The sequence below is a fragment of the Drosophila erecta genome, unplaced genomic scaffold (genome assembly GCF_003286155.1).
Source record: "Drosophila erecta strain 14021-0224.00,06,07 unplaced genomic scaffold, DereRS2 tig00000092-arrow-pilon, whole genome shotgun sequence".
Lineage (NCBI taxonomy): Eukaryota > Metazoa > Arthropoda > Insecta > Diptera > Drosophilidae > Drosophila > Drosophila erecta.
The window spans coordinates 7,004,435-7,018,198 of NW_020825207.1; the positions used below are offsets into that span (position 1 = coordinate 7,004,435).

Below are 13,764 nucleotides of genomic sequence, written 5' to 3' on the forward strand. Positions count from 1 at the left end.
CATCCGTCGGAATCCGAAAACCTACGCTGGCCTGGCTTTAACTTTTTTGCCTTTTGCGAAGGCGTCGCTGGCTCTCGCTCGCACCAATGGCCGAAAGCCCACTAAAAACGCTTCTGCCGGCGCCGCTGCCACCACTTTCAGCCGGCAGCGCACAGATAGTCGGTCGAAAGCAGCTCCAGACGCGATCAGTACGTTTTGAGTTGTGCTTCGCGACGGTTGGTGATCTTAAAAGTGCTCCGAACACGAACAGTGCCCGCAGTCTCTCGGTTTTGGTGTTATTTTTGTGGCTCTGCATCTGTATCTGTAACTGTATCTGTATCTCGATCGGCTCCAGCCCGCTGCATCCCTAACTCTCTCCCCCTCCCAAGTGTGTGTGCGTGTGTGTGAGCGAGAGTGCTAAGCTTTTTGCTCACACGTCTAACGGTTGCCAAAGTGTGCGTATCGGTGCCTTAACTTGAACTATGGGTCGCATGTTCGTGTGCGTCTAATAAATATATTTAAAAATAAGCATTTCGACATACCGTCGTGGAAATTATGTGACACACACCAGTCCAAATACCAACAAGCACGTCCCATTCATTCGTGCGTTTATATTAAAAAGCCATTCGAGTGCCAAAAGCAACGAAGCGAGCAATAATTGTGATTAATAACAACGAAACAAACGAATTCCGACCGCAAATTAGCCGGATAAGGCCATTCAAATAGCAATAGTCCAGCCAGGTGCACTACTCACGGCTCCCAAACGGTGATTACCTCATCTGTGTCAGCGCTCTGCCAGCAAAATGGTATCAAAAAGCAATAAAAAGAAACAAGTGTCTCAGCAGCAGCAGCAGCAGCAGCAGCAGCAGCAGACGTCAACGTCGCCGCCGCCGCCAGCCACATCGACCACAACATCAACGTCGTCGTCGGAGGCCACGAAGCTTACCAAAAAACTGGGTCCCGATGCGTTCGCCACTCTGACCACCAGCAACAGCTCCAGTTCCATGCAGCACGAATCGGTGACGTATGGCGGTGATCCTGTCGGTGCCAGCACTTCGGGTGCTTCTCTGCCAGCGGCCGGAGTGAGGAGCTACAGCAGCCGCAGACAGAGCAAGAGCAAGGCATCCCAGTCGCATTCCTCCTACACAGAGCAATCTCAGTCCCAGCTGCAGTCCGAGCAGTACAGCAGCAAGATCTCGCGGGATTATGCCAATCAGCAGATCATCTCATCGATTGATCTGCTCGAAAGTGAAAAGAAGGATCCAGTATTCTCGGTGCCCATCGAAGTGGTGGAGATCACAACGCCCACACTTTCCGTCTCCGCCAGCGGGGGTAGTGTCTCGAAAATGTTCACGTCCTCGTCGATGTCTTCCAGCCAACAGCAGCAGCAGGCCAGTAGCTCCAGCTCGTACTTCCAAGCCACAACCAGTTCCAGCCAGAGCGCCAACGAAACGCTGATTGCCAGCGAGAGAGCCGATACGGCTACCGGTATGACATCATCCGGGCCGAGGAAACAGGTTGGCTTCAATACAGACACCAAGACAGTGACAAACGCCGCCACCACCAGCAACAACAGCAGCAGCAGCAGCACAAGCACAAGCACAAACATCAACATCAACACCAGCGGCAGCCGCAGCAGCAATTTGAGCGAATCTCAGAGCGTGCCAAAGCTGGCAATGAGCGGAACAGCTGATGCTCCCGCATCGGTGACGTCGCACGGCTACCCCGAACCGGTTGCCGCGTCGTCTGGCGCGACCACAACAAAGTGGACGTCATCGACGCGACGCAACGATAAACTGGAAGTGGCCAGTGCTGACACAGCTGTAGACAGAGCTACGTCATCGTCGTCGATGGTCGACCAGAAGTCCAGCAAAGAGGTCAGCGAGAGTTCAGTGCTGAAAAGCTCCACCAGTAGCAAGCAATCGAAGACATCGTCCAAGAAGGAGGTGTTCGATGTGAAGACCAAAACCTGGACGGAGTACAGCGATGGCAGCTCTCAAGGACCCAGTAAGACCCGGCCGACCTTCGAGCGGTATGTCAGCAAGGAGTCCGATGGCACCTCCAAAGTAACGTACAAGAAGAAGATATACGACAGACGCAACAACCGGTGGCGCGTAGTGGAAGAACGGACGGTGGACAGCACCGCCGACACGGGCTATCCCGAAATAGTCGATGATGTCATTAACACAACAAGAACCACATACACCACCAAGGTGTACGACACGAAGCTCGGCAAGTGGACTGTTGTGGACGAGAAGTCGTTCACTGATACGAAAGCTTTTGTGCCCAATGACATTGCTCGTGAAATCGAGAAAGATAATACCGATGTTGCAAACATAACGACTACAACGGAGGTGACGAAGGTAAGTCGGTGATTGTGCGTGCCCGCGTGTGGGCGTTCCTTGGACTCTCCCAAATGCCATCGAACACTTCGAGCACTGGGTGTGTGTTCAGGCTTAATTCTAAGGTATTTCTTAATTAGATTTTCGATGCGAGCATCAACGACTGGCGCGTTCTGGACGAGAAGGTGCACACAGATGTTATTGAGAAGATCGTAGAGGCTCCCAAAAAGACCATTTACGTGGACGAGTTTGTGGAGATTGAGAAGAACACCTCGATATCTGAGAACAACGAAAACATAACCCTGAACCTGAAGGAGACATCGAAGCACAAAAATATTACCGAAAATATTTATGATGAAATCGATTATGTGCGCACTGATAAGCAACGCCTAAACGACTCAAAAACCGTGAGTAGATTAGTTAAGCAACGAAACTAAACATTTCTGGTAATCTAGTTCATCAGTTCAGAAGAACCACGTTCTTAGTTTATCAGTTTATCAGTTTATCAGAGCTCAAAAATAGCTTACTAATAGTTTGTTTTGCTTTTATCATTAGCGAGGAGTTGCAAAAAACAAGTCAACAACGCATAGTGAAAGGTGCATTTGTGAAATCTGCACATGCGGGTATGATTCAGTGTCCTCGTACATAAGTTGTTATCCTAATAGCCTCTTTATTTTAGGCGACACCATTGCTCAAGCAGTACAACGAAATCAACAGAAAATACGGTTATTCAAACCGATGGTAAGTGTAATTGCATAAATAAAGTTTAAAAAGTTAACCCCTTGTAACTTTTACAGATAACGTTGACGAAGAATATACAAGGATACGTACGAATACATGGTCGAAAAAAGATAATGGAAACATTCCCAAGCAAAACGAAGACATTCTAGTGGACTATATAGTCATTAAGAAACCAGAAGACAACTTAAGACCAGAGGGAGACTTTATAGTTCCTCCGAAGGAGCCATACAAGCCGGGAGAAAAACGTGATAAGATTGTACATACCGACAACCTCCGCACAGAAGGAGAAATGACTTTCGTAGAGAGGGAGGAATACCAATACACTGTTCGTCCGGGATATGTTAAGCCCACAGACAATCTAAAGCCAGAAGGCGAGTTTTACAGTCCAGAAAAACCTAAGTATCAACCTGGAGATCGGCCAACTCAAGTGCGACACAAGGATAATCTGAAGCCAGAAGGTGAATTTTACACGCCGGAGAAACCGGGATACGCTCCAGCCGATCGTCCCATACAAAAAAGGCCGGTCGATAACCTCAGGCCGGAGGGCGAATTCGCTTCACCAGAAAAAGCCAAATATACTCCTGCCGAAAGGCCTGAAAAAATAATAAGAAGTGATAACTTGCGAACTGAAGGAGAAATGACCTTTGTGGAGAGAGAGGAATATCAATATGTTACACGACCGGGCCAAGTTAAGCCAACGGATAACTTAAGACCAGAGGGTCAATTCTATAGTCCTGAAAAGACAAGTTATCGCCCAGGCGAACGTCCATCTCAAGTGCGTCCAGTTGATAATCTTAAACCAGAAGGTGACTTTTATACTCCCGAAAGGCCAGGATTTCAATCTGCAGAAAGGCCTGTTCAAAAGAAACCGAACGACAATCTTAAACCAGACGGGGAATTCGTTAGGCCAGAAAAACAAGTTTACAAGCCGGCCGATAAAACGGAAAGAATTATTCGGAAAGATAACCTTCGTACGGAAGGAGAAATGACGTTTGTAGAGAGGGAAGAATATCAATATGTGGTACGTCCTGATCAGGTTAAGCCAACAGACAATCTCAAGCCTGAAGGAGAATTCTACAGTCCCGAGAAGCCTAAATACAAGCCTGGTCAGAGACCTTCCCAGGTTAGGCCCGAAGATAATCTGAGACCAGAGGGTGAATTCTACACGCCGGAAAAGCCAGGATTTAGGCCTGCTGAGAGGCCCGAGCAAAATATACCGCAGGACAACCTTAAGCCCGAGGGTGAATTCTACAGTCCAGAGAAACCTAAATACAGACCAGGTGAAAGACCTTCACAAGTTAGGCCAGAAGACAATCTGAGGCCAGAAGGTGAATTCTACACGCCGGAGAAGCCAGGATTCAGGCCTGCTGAGAGACCAGAGCAAAAAATACCATCGGACAATCTTAGGCCTGAAGGAGAATTCTACAGTCCCGAGAAACCAAAATACAGACCAGGCGAAAGACCTTCCCAGGTTAGACCAGAAGATAATCTGAGACCAGAAGGTGAGTTCTACACGCCGGATAAGCCAGGATTCAGGCCTGCTGAGAGACCCGAACAAAAGAAACCACAGGACAACCTCAAGCCCGAGGGCGAATTCTACAGTCCCGAGAAACCGAAGTACAAACCTGGTGAGAGACCTTCCCAGGTTCGGCCGGAAGATAATCTAAGGCCAGAAGGTGAATTCTACACGCCGGAGAAGCCAGGATTCAGGCCTGCTGAAAGACCAGTACAGAAAAAGCCGCAGGACAACTTAAAGCCGGAAGGCGAATTCGTGAAGCCTGAGAAACAAGTTTACAAACCGGCCGATAAAACTGAAAGAATTATTCAAAAAGATAATCTACGTACGGAAGGAGAAATGACGTTTGTAGAAAGAGAAGAATATCAATATGTGGTACGTCCTGATCAAGTTAAGCCATCGGATAATCTTAAGCCTGAAGGAGAATTCTACAGTCCCGAAAAACCTAAGTACAAGCCTGGCGAAAGACCTTCCCAGGTTAGGCCCGAAGATAATCTGAGACCAGAGGGTGAGTTCTACACGCCGGATAAGCCAGGATTCAGGCCTGCTGAGAGACCCGAACAAAAGAAACCACAGGACAACCTCAAGCCCGAGGGCGAATTCTACAGCCCCGAGAAACCGAAGTACAAGCCTGGCGAAAGACCTTCCCAGGTTAGGCCAGAAGATAATCTAAGGCCAGAAGGTGAGTTCTACACGCCGGATAAGCCAGGATTTAGGCCTGCTGAGAGGCCCGAACAAAAGAAACCACAGGACAACCTCAAGCCCGAGGGCGAATTCTACAGTCCCGAGAAACCGAAGTACAAGCCTGGTGAGAGACCTTCCCAGGTTAGGCCCGAAGATAATCTAAGGCCAGAAGGTGAATTCTACACGCCGGAGAAGCCAGGATTCAGGCCTGCTGAAAGACCAGTACAGAAAAAGCCGCAGGACAACTTAAAGCCAGAAGGCGAATTCGTGAAGCCTGAGAAACAAGTTTACAAGCCGGCCGATAAAACTGAAAGAATTATTCAAAAAGATAATCTACGTACGGAAGGAGAAATGACGTTTGTAGAAAGAGAAGAATATCAATATGTGGTACGTCCTGATCAAGTTAAGCCATCGGACAATCTCAAGCCTGAAGGAGAATTCTACAGTCCCGAAAAACCTAAGTACAAGCCTGGCGAAAGACCTTCCCAGGTTAGGCCCGAAGATAATCTAAGGCCAGAAGGTGAATTCTACACGCCGGATAAGCCAGGATTCAGGCCTGCTGAGAGGCCCGAACAAAAGAAACCACAGGACAACCTCAAGCCCGAGGGCGAATTCTACAGTCCCGAGAAACCGAAGTACAAGCCTGGTGAGAGACCTTCCCAGGTTAGGCCCGAAGATAATCTAAGGCCAGAAGGTGAATTCTACACGCCGGAGAAGCCAGGATTCAGGCCTGCTGAAAGACCAGTACAGAAAAAACCCCAGGACAACTTAAAGCCGGAAGGCGAATTCGTGAAGCCTGAGAAACAAGTTTACAAGCCGGCCGATAAAACTGAAAGAATTATTCGGAAAGATAATCTTCGTACGGAAGGAGAAATGACTTTTGTAGAGAGAGAAGAATATCAATATGTGGTACGTCCTGATCAGGTTAAGCCTTTGGACAATCTCAAGCCTGAAGGAGAATTCTACAGTCCCGAGAAACCCAAGTACAAGCCTGGCGAAAGACCTTCCCAGGTTAGGCCCGAAGATAATCTAAGGCCAGAGGGTGAATTCTACACGCCGGATAAGCCAGGATTCAGGCCTGCTGAGAGGCCCGAACAAAAGAAACCACAGGACAACCTCAAGCCCGAGGGCGAATTCTACAGTCCCGAGAAACCGAAGTACAAACCTGGTGAGAGACCTTCCCAGGTTAGGCCCGAAGATAATCTAAGGCCAGAAGGTGAATTCTACACGCCGGATAAGCCAGGATTCAGGCCTGCTGAGAGGCCCGAACAAAAGAAGCCACAGGACAATCTCAAGCCCGAGGGCGAATTCTACAGTCCCGAGAAACCCAAGTACAAGCCTGGCGAAAGACCTTCCCAGGTTCGGCCGGAAGATAATCTAAGGCCAGAAGGTGAATTTTACACGCCGGAAAAGCCAGGATTTAGGCCTGCTGAGAGGCCTGAACAAAAGAAACCACAGGACAACCTCAAGCCCGAGGGCGAATTCTACAGTCCCGAGAAACCGAAGTACAAGCCTGGTGAGAGACCTTCCCAGGTTAGGCCCGAAGATAATCTAAGGCCAGAAGGTGAATTCTACACGCCGGAGAAGCCAGGATTCAGGCCTGCTGAAAGACCAGTACAGAAAAAGCCGCAGGACAACTTAAAGCCAGAAGGCGAATTCGTAAAGCCTGAGAAACAAGTTTACAAGCCGGCCGATAAAACTGAAAGAATTATTCGGAAAGATAATCTTCGTACGGAAGGAGAAATGACTTTTGTAGAGAGAGAAGAATATCAATATGTGGTACGTCCTGATCAGGTTAAGCCTTTGGACAATCTCAAGCCTGAAGGAGAATTCTACAGTCCCGAGAAACCCAAGTACAAGCCTGGCGAAAGACCTTCCCAGGTTAGGCCCGAAGATAATCTAAGGCCAGAGGGTGAATTCTACACGCCGGATAAGCCAGGATTCAGGCCTGCTGAGAGGCCCGAACAAAAGAAACCACAGGACAATCTCAAGCCCGAGGGCGAATTCTACAGTCCCGAGAAACCGAAGTACAAGCCTGGTGAGAGACCTTCCCAGGTTAGGCCCGAAGATAATCTAAGGCCAGAAGGTGAATTCTACACGCCGGAGAAGCCAGGATTCAGGCCTGCTGAAAGACCAGTACAGAAAAAGCCGCAGGACAACTTAAAGCCGGAAGGCGAGTTCGTGAAGCCGGAGAAACAAGTTTACAAGCCGGCCGATAAAACTGAAAGAATTATTCGGAAAGATAATCTTCGTACGGAAGGAGAAATGACTTTTGTAGAGAGAGAAGAATATCAATATGTGGTACGTCCTGATCAGGTTAAGCCTTTGGACAATCTCAAGCCTGAAGGAGAATTCTACAGTCCCGAGAAACCCAAGTACAAGCCTGGCGAAAGACCTTCCCAGGTTAGGCCCGAAGATAATCTAAGGCCAGAGGGTGAATTCTACACGCCGGATAAGCCAGGATTCAGGCCTGCTGAGAGGCCCGAACAAAAGAAACCACAGGACAACCTCAAGCCCGAGGGCGAATTCTACAGTCCCGAGAAACCGAAGTACAAGCCTGGTGAGAGACCTTCCCAGGTTAGGCCCGAAGATAATCTAAGGCCAGAAGGTGAATTCTACACGCCGGAGAAGCCAGGATTCAGGCCTGCTGAAAGACCAGTACAGAAAAAGCCGCAGGATAACTTAAAGCCGGAAGGCGAATTCGTGAAGCCTGAGAAACAAGTTTACAAGCCGGCCGATAAAACTGAAAGAATTATTCGGAAAGATAATCTTCGTACGGAAGGAGAAATGACTTTTGTAGAGAGAGAAGAATATCAATATGTGGTACGTCCTGATCAGGTTAAGCCTTTGGACAATCTCAAGCCTGAAGGAGAATTCTACAGTCCCGAGAAACCCAAGTACAAGCCTGGCGAAAGACCTTCCCAGGTTAGGCCGGAAGATAATCTAAGGCCAGAAGGTGAATTTTACACGCCGGAAAAGCCAGGATTTAGGCCTGCTGAGAGGCCCGAACAAAAGAAACCACAGGACAACCTCAAACCCGAGGGCGAATTCTACAGTCCCGAGAAACCCAAGTACAAGCCTGGTGAGAGACCTTCCCAGGTTAGGCCCGAAGATAATCTAAGGCCAGAAGGTGAATTCTACACGCCGGATAAGCCAGGATTCAGGCCTGCTGAGAGGCCCGAACAAAAGAAACCACAGGACAACCTCAAACCCGAGGGCGAATTCTACAGTCCCGAGAAACCGAAGTACAAGCCTGGTGAGAGACCTTCCCAGGTTAGGCCCGAAGATAATCTAAGGCCAGAAGGTGAATTCTACACGCCGGAGAAGCCAGGATTCAGGCCTGCTGAAAGACCAGTACAGAAAAAGCCGCAGGACAACTTAAAGCCGGAAGGCGAATTCGTGAAGCCTGAGAAACAAGTTTACAAGCCGGCCGATAAAACTGAAAGAATTATTCGGAAAGATAATCTTCGTACGGAAGGAGAAATGACTTTTGTAGAGAGAGAAGAATATCAATATGTGGTACGTCCTGATCAGGTTAAGCCTTTGGACAATCTCAAGCCTGAAGGAGAATTCTACAGTCCCGAGAAACCCAAGTACAAGCCTGGCGAAAGACCTTCCCAGGTTAGGCCCGAAGATAATCTAAGGCCAGAGGGTGAATTCTACACGCCGGATAAGCCAGGATTCAGGCCTGCTGAGAGGCCCGAACAAAAGAAACCACAGGACAACCTCAAGCCCGAGGGCGAATTCTACAGTCCCGAGAAACCGAAGTACAAGCCTGGTGAGAGACCTTCCCAGGTTAGGCCCGAAGATAATCTAAGGCCAGAAGGTGAATTCTACACGCCGGAGAAGCCAGGATTCAGGCCTGCTGAAAGACCAGTACAGAAAAAGCCGCAGGACAACTTAAAGCCGGAAGGCGAATTCGTGAAGCCTGAGAAACAAGTTTACAAGCCGGCCGATAAAACTGAAAGAATTATTCGGAAAGATAATCTTCGTACGGAAGGAGAAATGACTTTTGTAGAGAGAGAAGAATATCAATATGTGGTACGTCCTGATCAGGTTAAGCCTTTGGACAATCTCAAGCCTGAAGGAGAATTCTACAGTCCCGAGAAACCCAAGTACAAGCCTGGCGAAAGACCTTCCCAGGTTAGGCCGGAAGATAATCTAAGGCCAGAAGGTGAATTTTACACGCCGGAAAAGCCAGGATTTAGGCCTGCTGAGAGGCCCGAACAAAAGAAACCACAGGACAACCTCAAACCCGAGGGCGAATTCTACAGTCCCGAGAAACCCAAGTACAAGCCTGGTGAGAGACCTTCCCAGGTTAGGCCCGAAGATAATCTAAGGCCAGAAGGTGAATTCTACACGCCGGATAAGCCAGGATTCAGGCCTGCTGAGAGGCCCGAACAAAAGAAACCACAGGACAACCTCAAACCCGAGGGCGAATTCTACAGTCCCGAGAAACCGAAGTACAAGCCTGGTGAGAGACCTTCCCAGGTTAGGCCCGAAGATAATCTAAGGCCAGAAGGTGAATTCTACACGCCGGAGAAGCCAGGATTCAGGCCTGCTGAAAGACCAGTACAGAAAAAGCCGCAGGACAACTTAAAGCCAGAAGGCGAATTCGTGAAGCCTGAGAAACAAGTTTACAAGCCGGCTGATAAAACTGAAAGAATTATTCGGAAAGATAATCTTCGTACGGAAGGAGAAATGACGTTTGTAGAGAGAGAAGAATATCAATATGTGGTACGTCCTGATCAGGTTAAGCCTTTGGACAATCTCAAGCCTGAAGGAGAATTCTACAGTCCCGAGAAATCCAAGTACAAGCCTGGCGAAAGACCTTCCCAGGTTAGGCCCGAAGATAATCTAAGGCCAGAAGGTGAATTCTATGCGCCGGAAAAGCCAGGATTCAGGCCTGCTGAGAGGCCCGAACAAAAGAAGCCACAGGACAATCTCAAGCCCGAGGGCGAATTTTACAGTCCCGAGAAACCGAAGTACAAGCCTGGTGAGAGACCTTCCCAGGTTAGGCCCGAAGATAATCTAAGGCCAGAAGGTGAATTCTACACGCCGGAAAAGCCAGGATTCAGGCCAGCTGAAAGACCAGTACAGAAAAAGCCGCAGGATAACTTGAAGCCGGAAGGCGAATTCGTGAAGCCTGAGAAACAAGTTTACAAGCCGGCCGATAAAACTGAAAGAATTATTCGAAAAGATAATCTTCGTACGGAAGGAGAAATGACGTTTGTAGAAAGAGAAGAATATCAATATGTGGTACGTCCTGATCAGGTTAAGCCTTTGGACAATCTCAAGCCTGAAGGAGAATTCTACAGTCCCGAGAAACCTAAATACAAACCTGGCGAAAGACCCTCTCAGGTTAGGCCCGAAGATAATCTGAGACCAGAGGGTGAATTCTTCACGCCGGATAAGCCAGGATTCAGGCCTGCTGAGAGGCCCGAACAAAAGAAGCCACAGGACAATCTCAAGCCCGAGGGCGAATTCTACAGTCCCGAGAAACCCAAGTACAAGCCTGGCGAAAGACCTTCCCAGGTTCGGCCGGAGGATAATCTTAGACCAGAAGGTGAATTTTACACGCCGGAAAAGCCAGGTTTCAGGCCTGCTGAAAGACCAGTTCAAAAGAAGCCAGATGACAACTTAAGGCCGGAAGGAGACTTTTACAGTCCAGAAAAGCAACCGTACAGGCCTGGAGAACGTCCTTTGCAAGTTCGACATGAGGATAATTTGAGACCCGAAGGGAGTTTCTTTGCTCCTGAAAAGCCAGGATATATGGCGGGAGATCGACCGGTACCTAAGAAACCTGTTGATAATCTAAAGCCTGAAGGCGAGTTCTTTACTCCCGATCGACCAAAATACCAACCAGCCGATCGAGTTACTGTTGTAAGGCAGAAAGATAACTTGAAGGTGGAAGGAGACTTCTACGTTCAAGAAAAAGAGGTATTTAAACCTGCTGAAAGACCGAAACAGAAAAAACCTCATGATAACTTAAAACCAGAGGGCGATATGGTTATACCAGAAAAGGACAAATATAAGCCTGCCGATAAGGTGACAAGAGTTATTCATAAAGACAACCTTCGCAGTGAAGGAGAAATGACTTTCACGGAAAAAACGGAGTATCATCATGTTGTTAGACCTACCCCAGTGAAGCCGGAAGATAACTTGCGAACCTCTGGTAAGCTTTACGTACCTGAAAAGCCCGCTCATACAAATGGTGAACGCCCCGAGCCGGTTAAGCCTAAAGACAATTTGAAACCAGAAGGTATAATGTATACCCCGGAAAAACCGAAATATGAGCCCGCTTCCCGTCCAGAACAGAAGAAATATGCCGACAACTTGAAACCTGAAGGTAAAATGCACATTCCCGAAAAGGATGGGTACCGGCCTGCCGATAAGGTGAAGACGGTTATTAGAAAAGATAATTTAAGAACCGAGGGCGAAATGACCTTCACCCAGAAGGAGGAATACCATCACGTTAAACGGCCGGAGCCAGTAAAGCCAAGTGATAACCTTAAAGTCGAAGGCGAATTTTATACCCCCAATAAAACTTCGTTTAGGCCTGCTGAGCGACCAATTCAGAAAAAACCAAAAGACAATCTTAAGCCGGAAGGAGAATTTTATAAGAGAACAGACCGCAGCGAGACCGATAGCAAGATAGTTACAGAAACCATTAAGAGAGAAACGCCAAAACGCCCTGTTGACAATCTGAAGCTAGAAGGGTCTATGACTGTGACCAGAAGAGATGATTACAAAAATACGTCCAAAACAACGGTGGACAAAGTTCAGCGTACTCAAAGAATTAACCACAACAGTTCATCTATTACTTTGGGAAGTGATACTACAATCCGAAAAACAACAAATCAGATGAACTATGTGTCTGGCAAGGACGCTGTCAAACAAGTCGATTCGAGCGGTCAAAACCCGGTTGACGGTCTCATTGTTGTGTCTACAACAAAGGTAACTACTGTCATAGGAGGGCGTCATAAGAAGGAACCAGAAACCGAGTATGTCAAGAGGCCGGCAAAGGTAAACGTAATAGAAAATGTTGCCAAGAATACTACTACGACAAATATCGAAAACACTCAAAACATTCATAAAGAATCCACTTCTCTGCAAAGAAACCAAAACGTCATAAAAAGTTCTGCCTTAACTACGGAAAGTATCACGGGTACGGATTCATCCAATACCGCGATTGAATCTAGTCGTAGACATTTAACCGATAAGAACACTGGCGACATAAGCTCAAGAGTTATAACCAGTGGATCAGTCTCTAATAACGTAGGTGGCGAATCATCGTCTCGCGTGATTTCAGGCAGAAATGTTATTACTAACACGACTGAGAATTCCACTTCACGGGTGGTGTCAGGAAGAAACGTATCCAGTGATGCAATTGGCGAAACCACCACTCGTATTGTATCCGGAAGATCTGACTCCAATAACATTATCGGCGATACAACAAGCCGTGTTCTGCCTGGAAGCACAGTTGGACAGAACACTAGCGAAGATTCAACATCGCGAACGGTCTCTGGGGGTAGAACTTCCACCCATAACATTGTGACTGGAAGCACAGCCTCGCAGACGACCACATCAAAGCACTTCCATCACCGAAAGAGCGAATTCTCCTCAGAAGCTGACCTCTCCAACACGGTCTTCCATCGCAAGAACGTAACCACCGATTCGAATACAGCCAATGGCAGCTTGACGTCCAATGGAAAGATGCAGCGCAAGAGCATACTGAATCTGCACGAGCAGCCCTCGAGCACCAGTACCTATGGTGGGGAGCGTCAGAGTTACAGCAGCATCCATCGCCAAAACCGGGACTCTGACGCAAATGCGACTTTTACGACCGAGCGTCGTACCTGCAATGTGCACAAGGAGAACAGGGAGCACAACGTGAAGAACTCATCCTCAATGACCCGCATAATTTCTGGTGGGGCCACCAATTCGAATGCCGAACGGTCAACGGTGACACGCAGCCAAGTTTCGGGTGGTGGAGGCATTGATTTTTCGTCTCAATCCCATTCCCACACCGGAAGCCATACCAGCCGTCACCGAGGAAATCAGCAGGTGTCCAGCTTGGGCAGTGGCATCGATTTCCCATCCTACAGTGCTCATGGCCACACGGAGCGTGTGGTCACCCGGCGAGGAAATCAGTCCTCAATTAGTCTGGGCAATGAAAAGTTCACCGGCTCCAGTTTATACAAGAGCGAATACATAACTGCCCCAAAAACGACGTGTGCTGTGCATAAGATTAAACAAGGTGCATTCCAACATACAAGGAGTACTCAAGAACACAAGTTCTTCAAGACCTCAAACCAATAGTGCCCGACTACGAGTATATACATATCCTTTGCTTTACTAACACAGAAATCCCATATTAATGATAGGCTAAGCATGACAATATACGTTTTATACAATATACAAACCAATCCGAAAATGAAGATTAACAATAAAGACTACATTCTTAAATCGACAACTTTGACTTTCTTTGCACCAATAAGG

The 13,764-nt window shown here is 47.9% G+C and overlaps 1 protein-coding gene across 1 annotated transcript; it reads left to right on the plus strand.

Moving 5' to 3' along the window:
* Positions 1 to 144: 144 nt before the first annotated feature.
* On the plus strand, positions 145 to 13,735 carry LOC6549215 (titin). The gene is made up of 5 exons (XM_026980958.1): positions 145 to 2,342; positions 2,462 to 2,728; positions 2,877 to 2,944; positions 3,001 to 3,062; positions 3,119 to 13,735. The coding sequence occupies exons 1-5, from the start codon at positions 783 to 785 to the stop codon at positions 13,582 to 13,584; spliced, it is 12,423 nt and encodes a 4,140-aa protein (XP_026836759.1). The 5' UTR covers positions 145 to 782; the 3' UTR covers positions 13,585 to 13,735.
* The last annotated feature ends 29 nt before the right edge of the window (positions 13,736 to 13,764 follow it).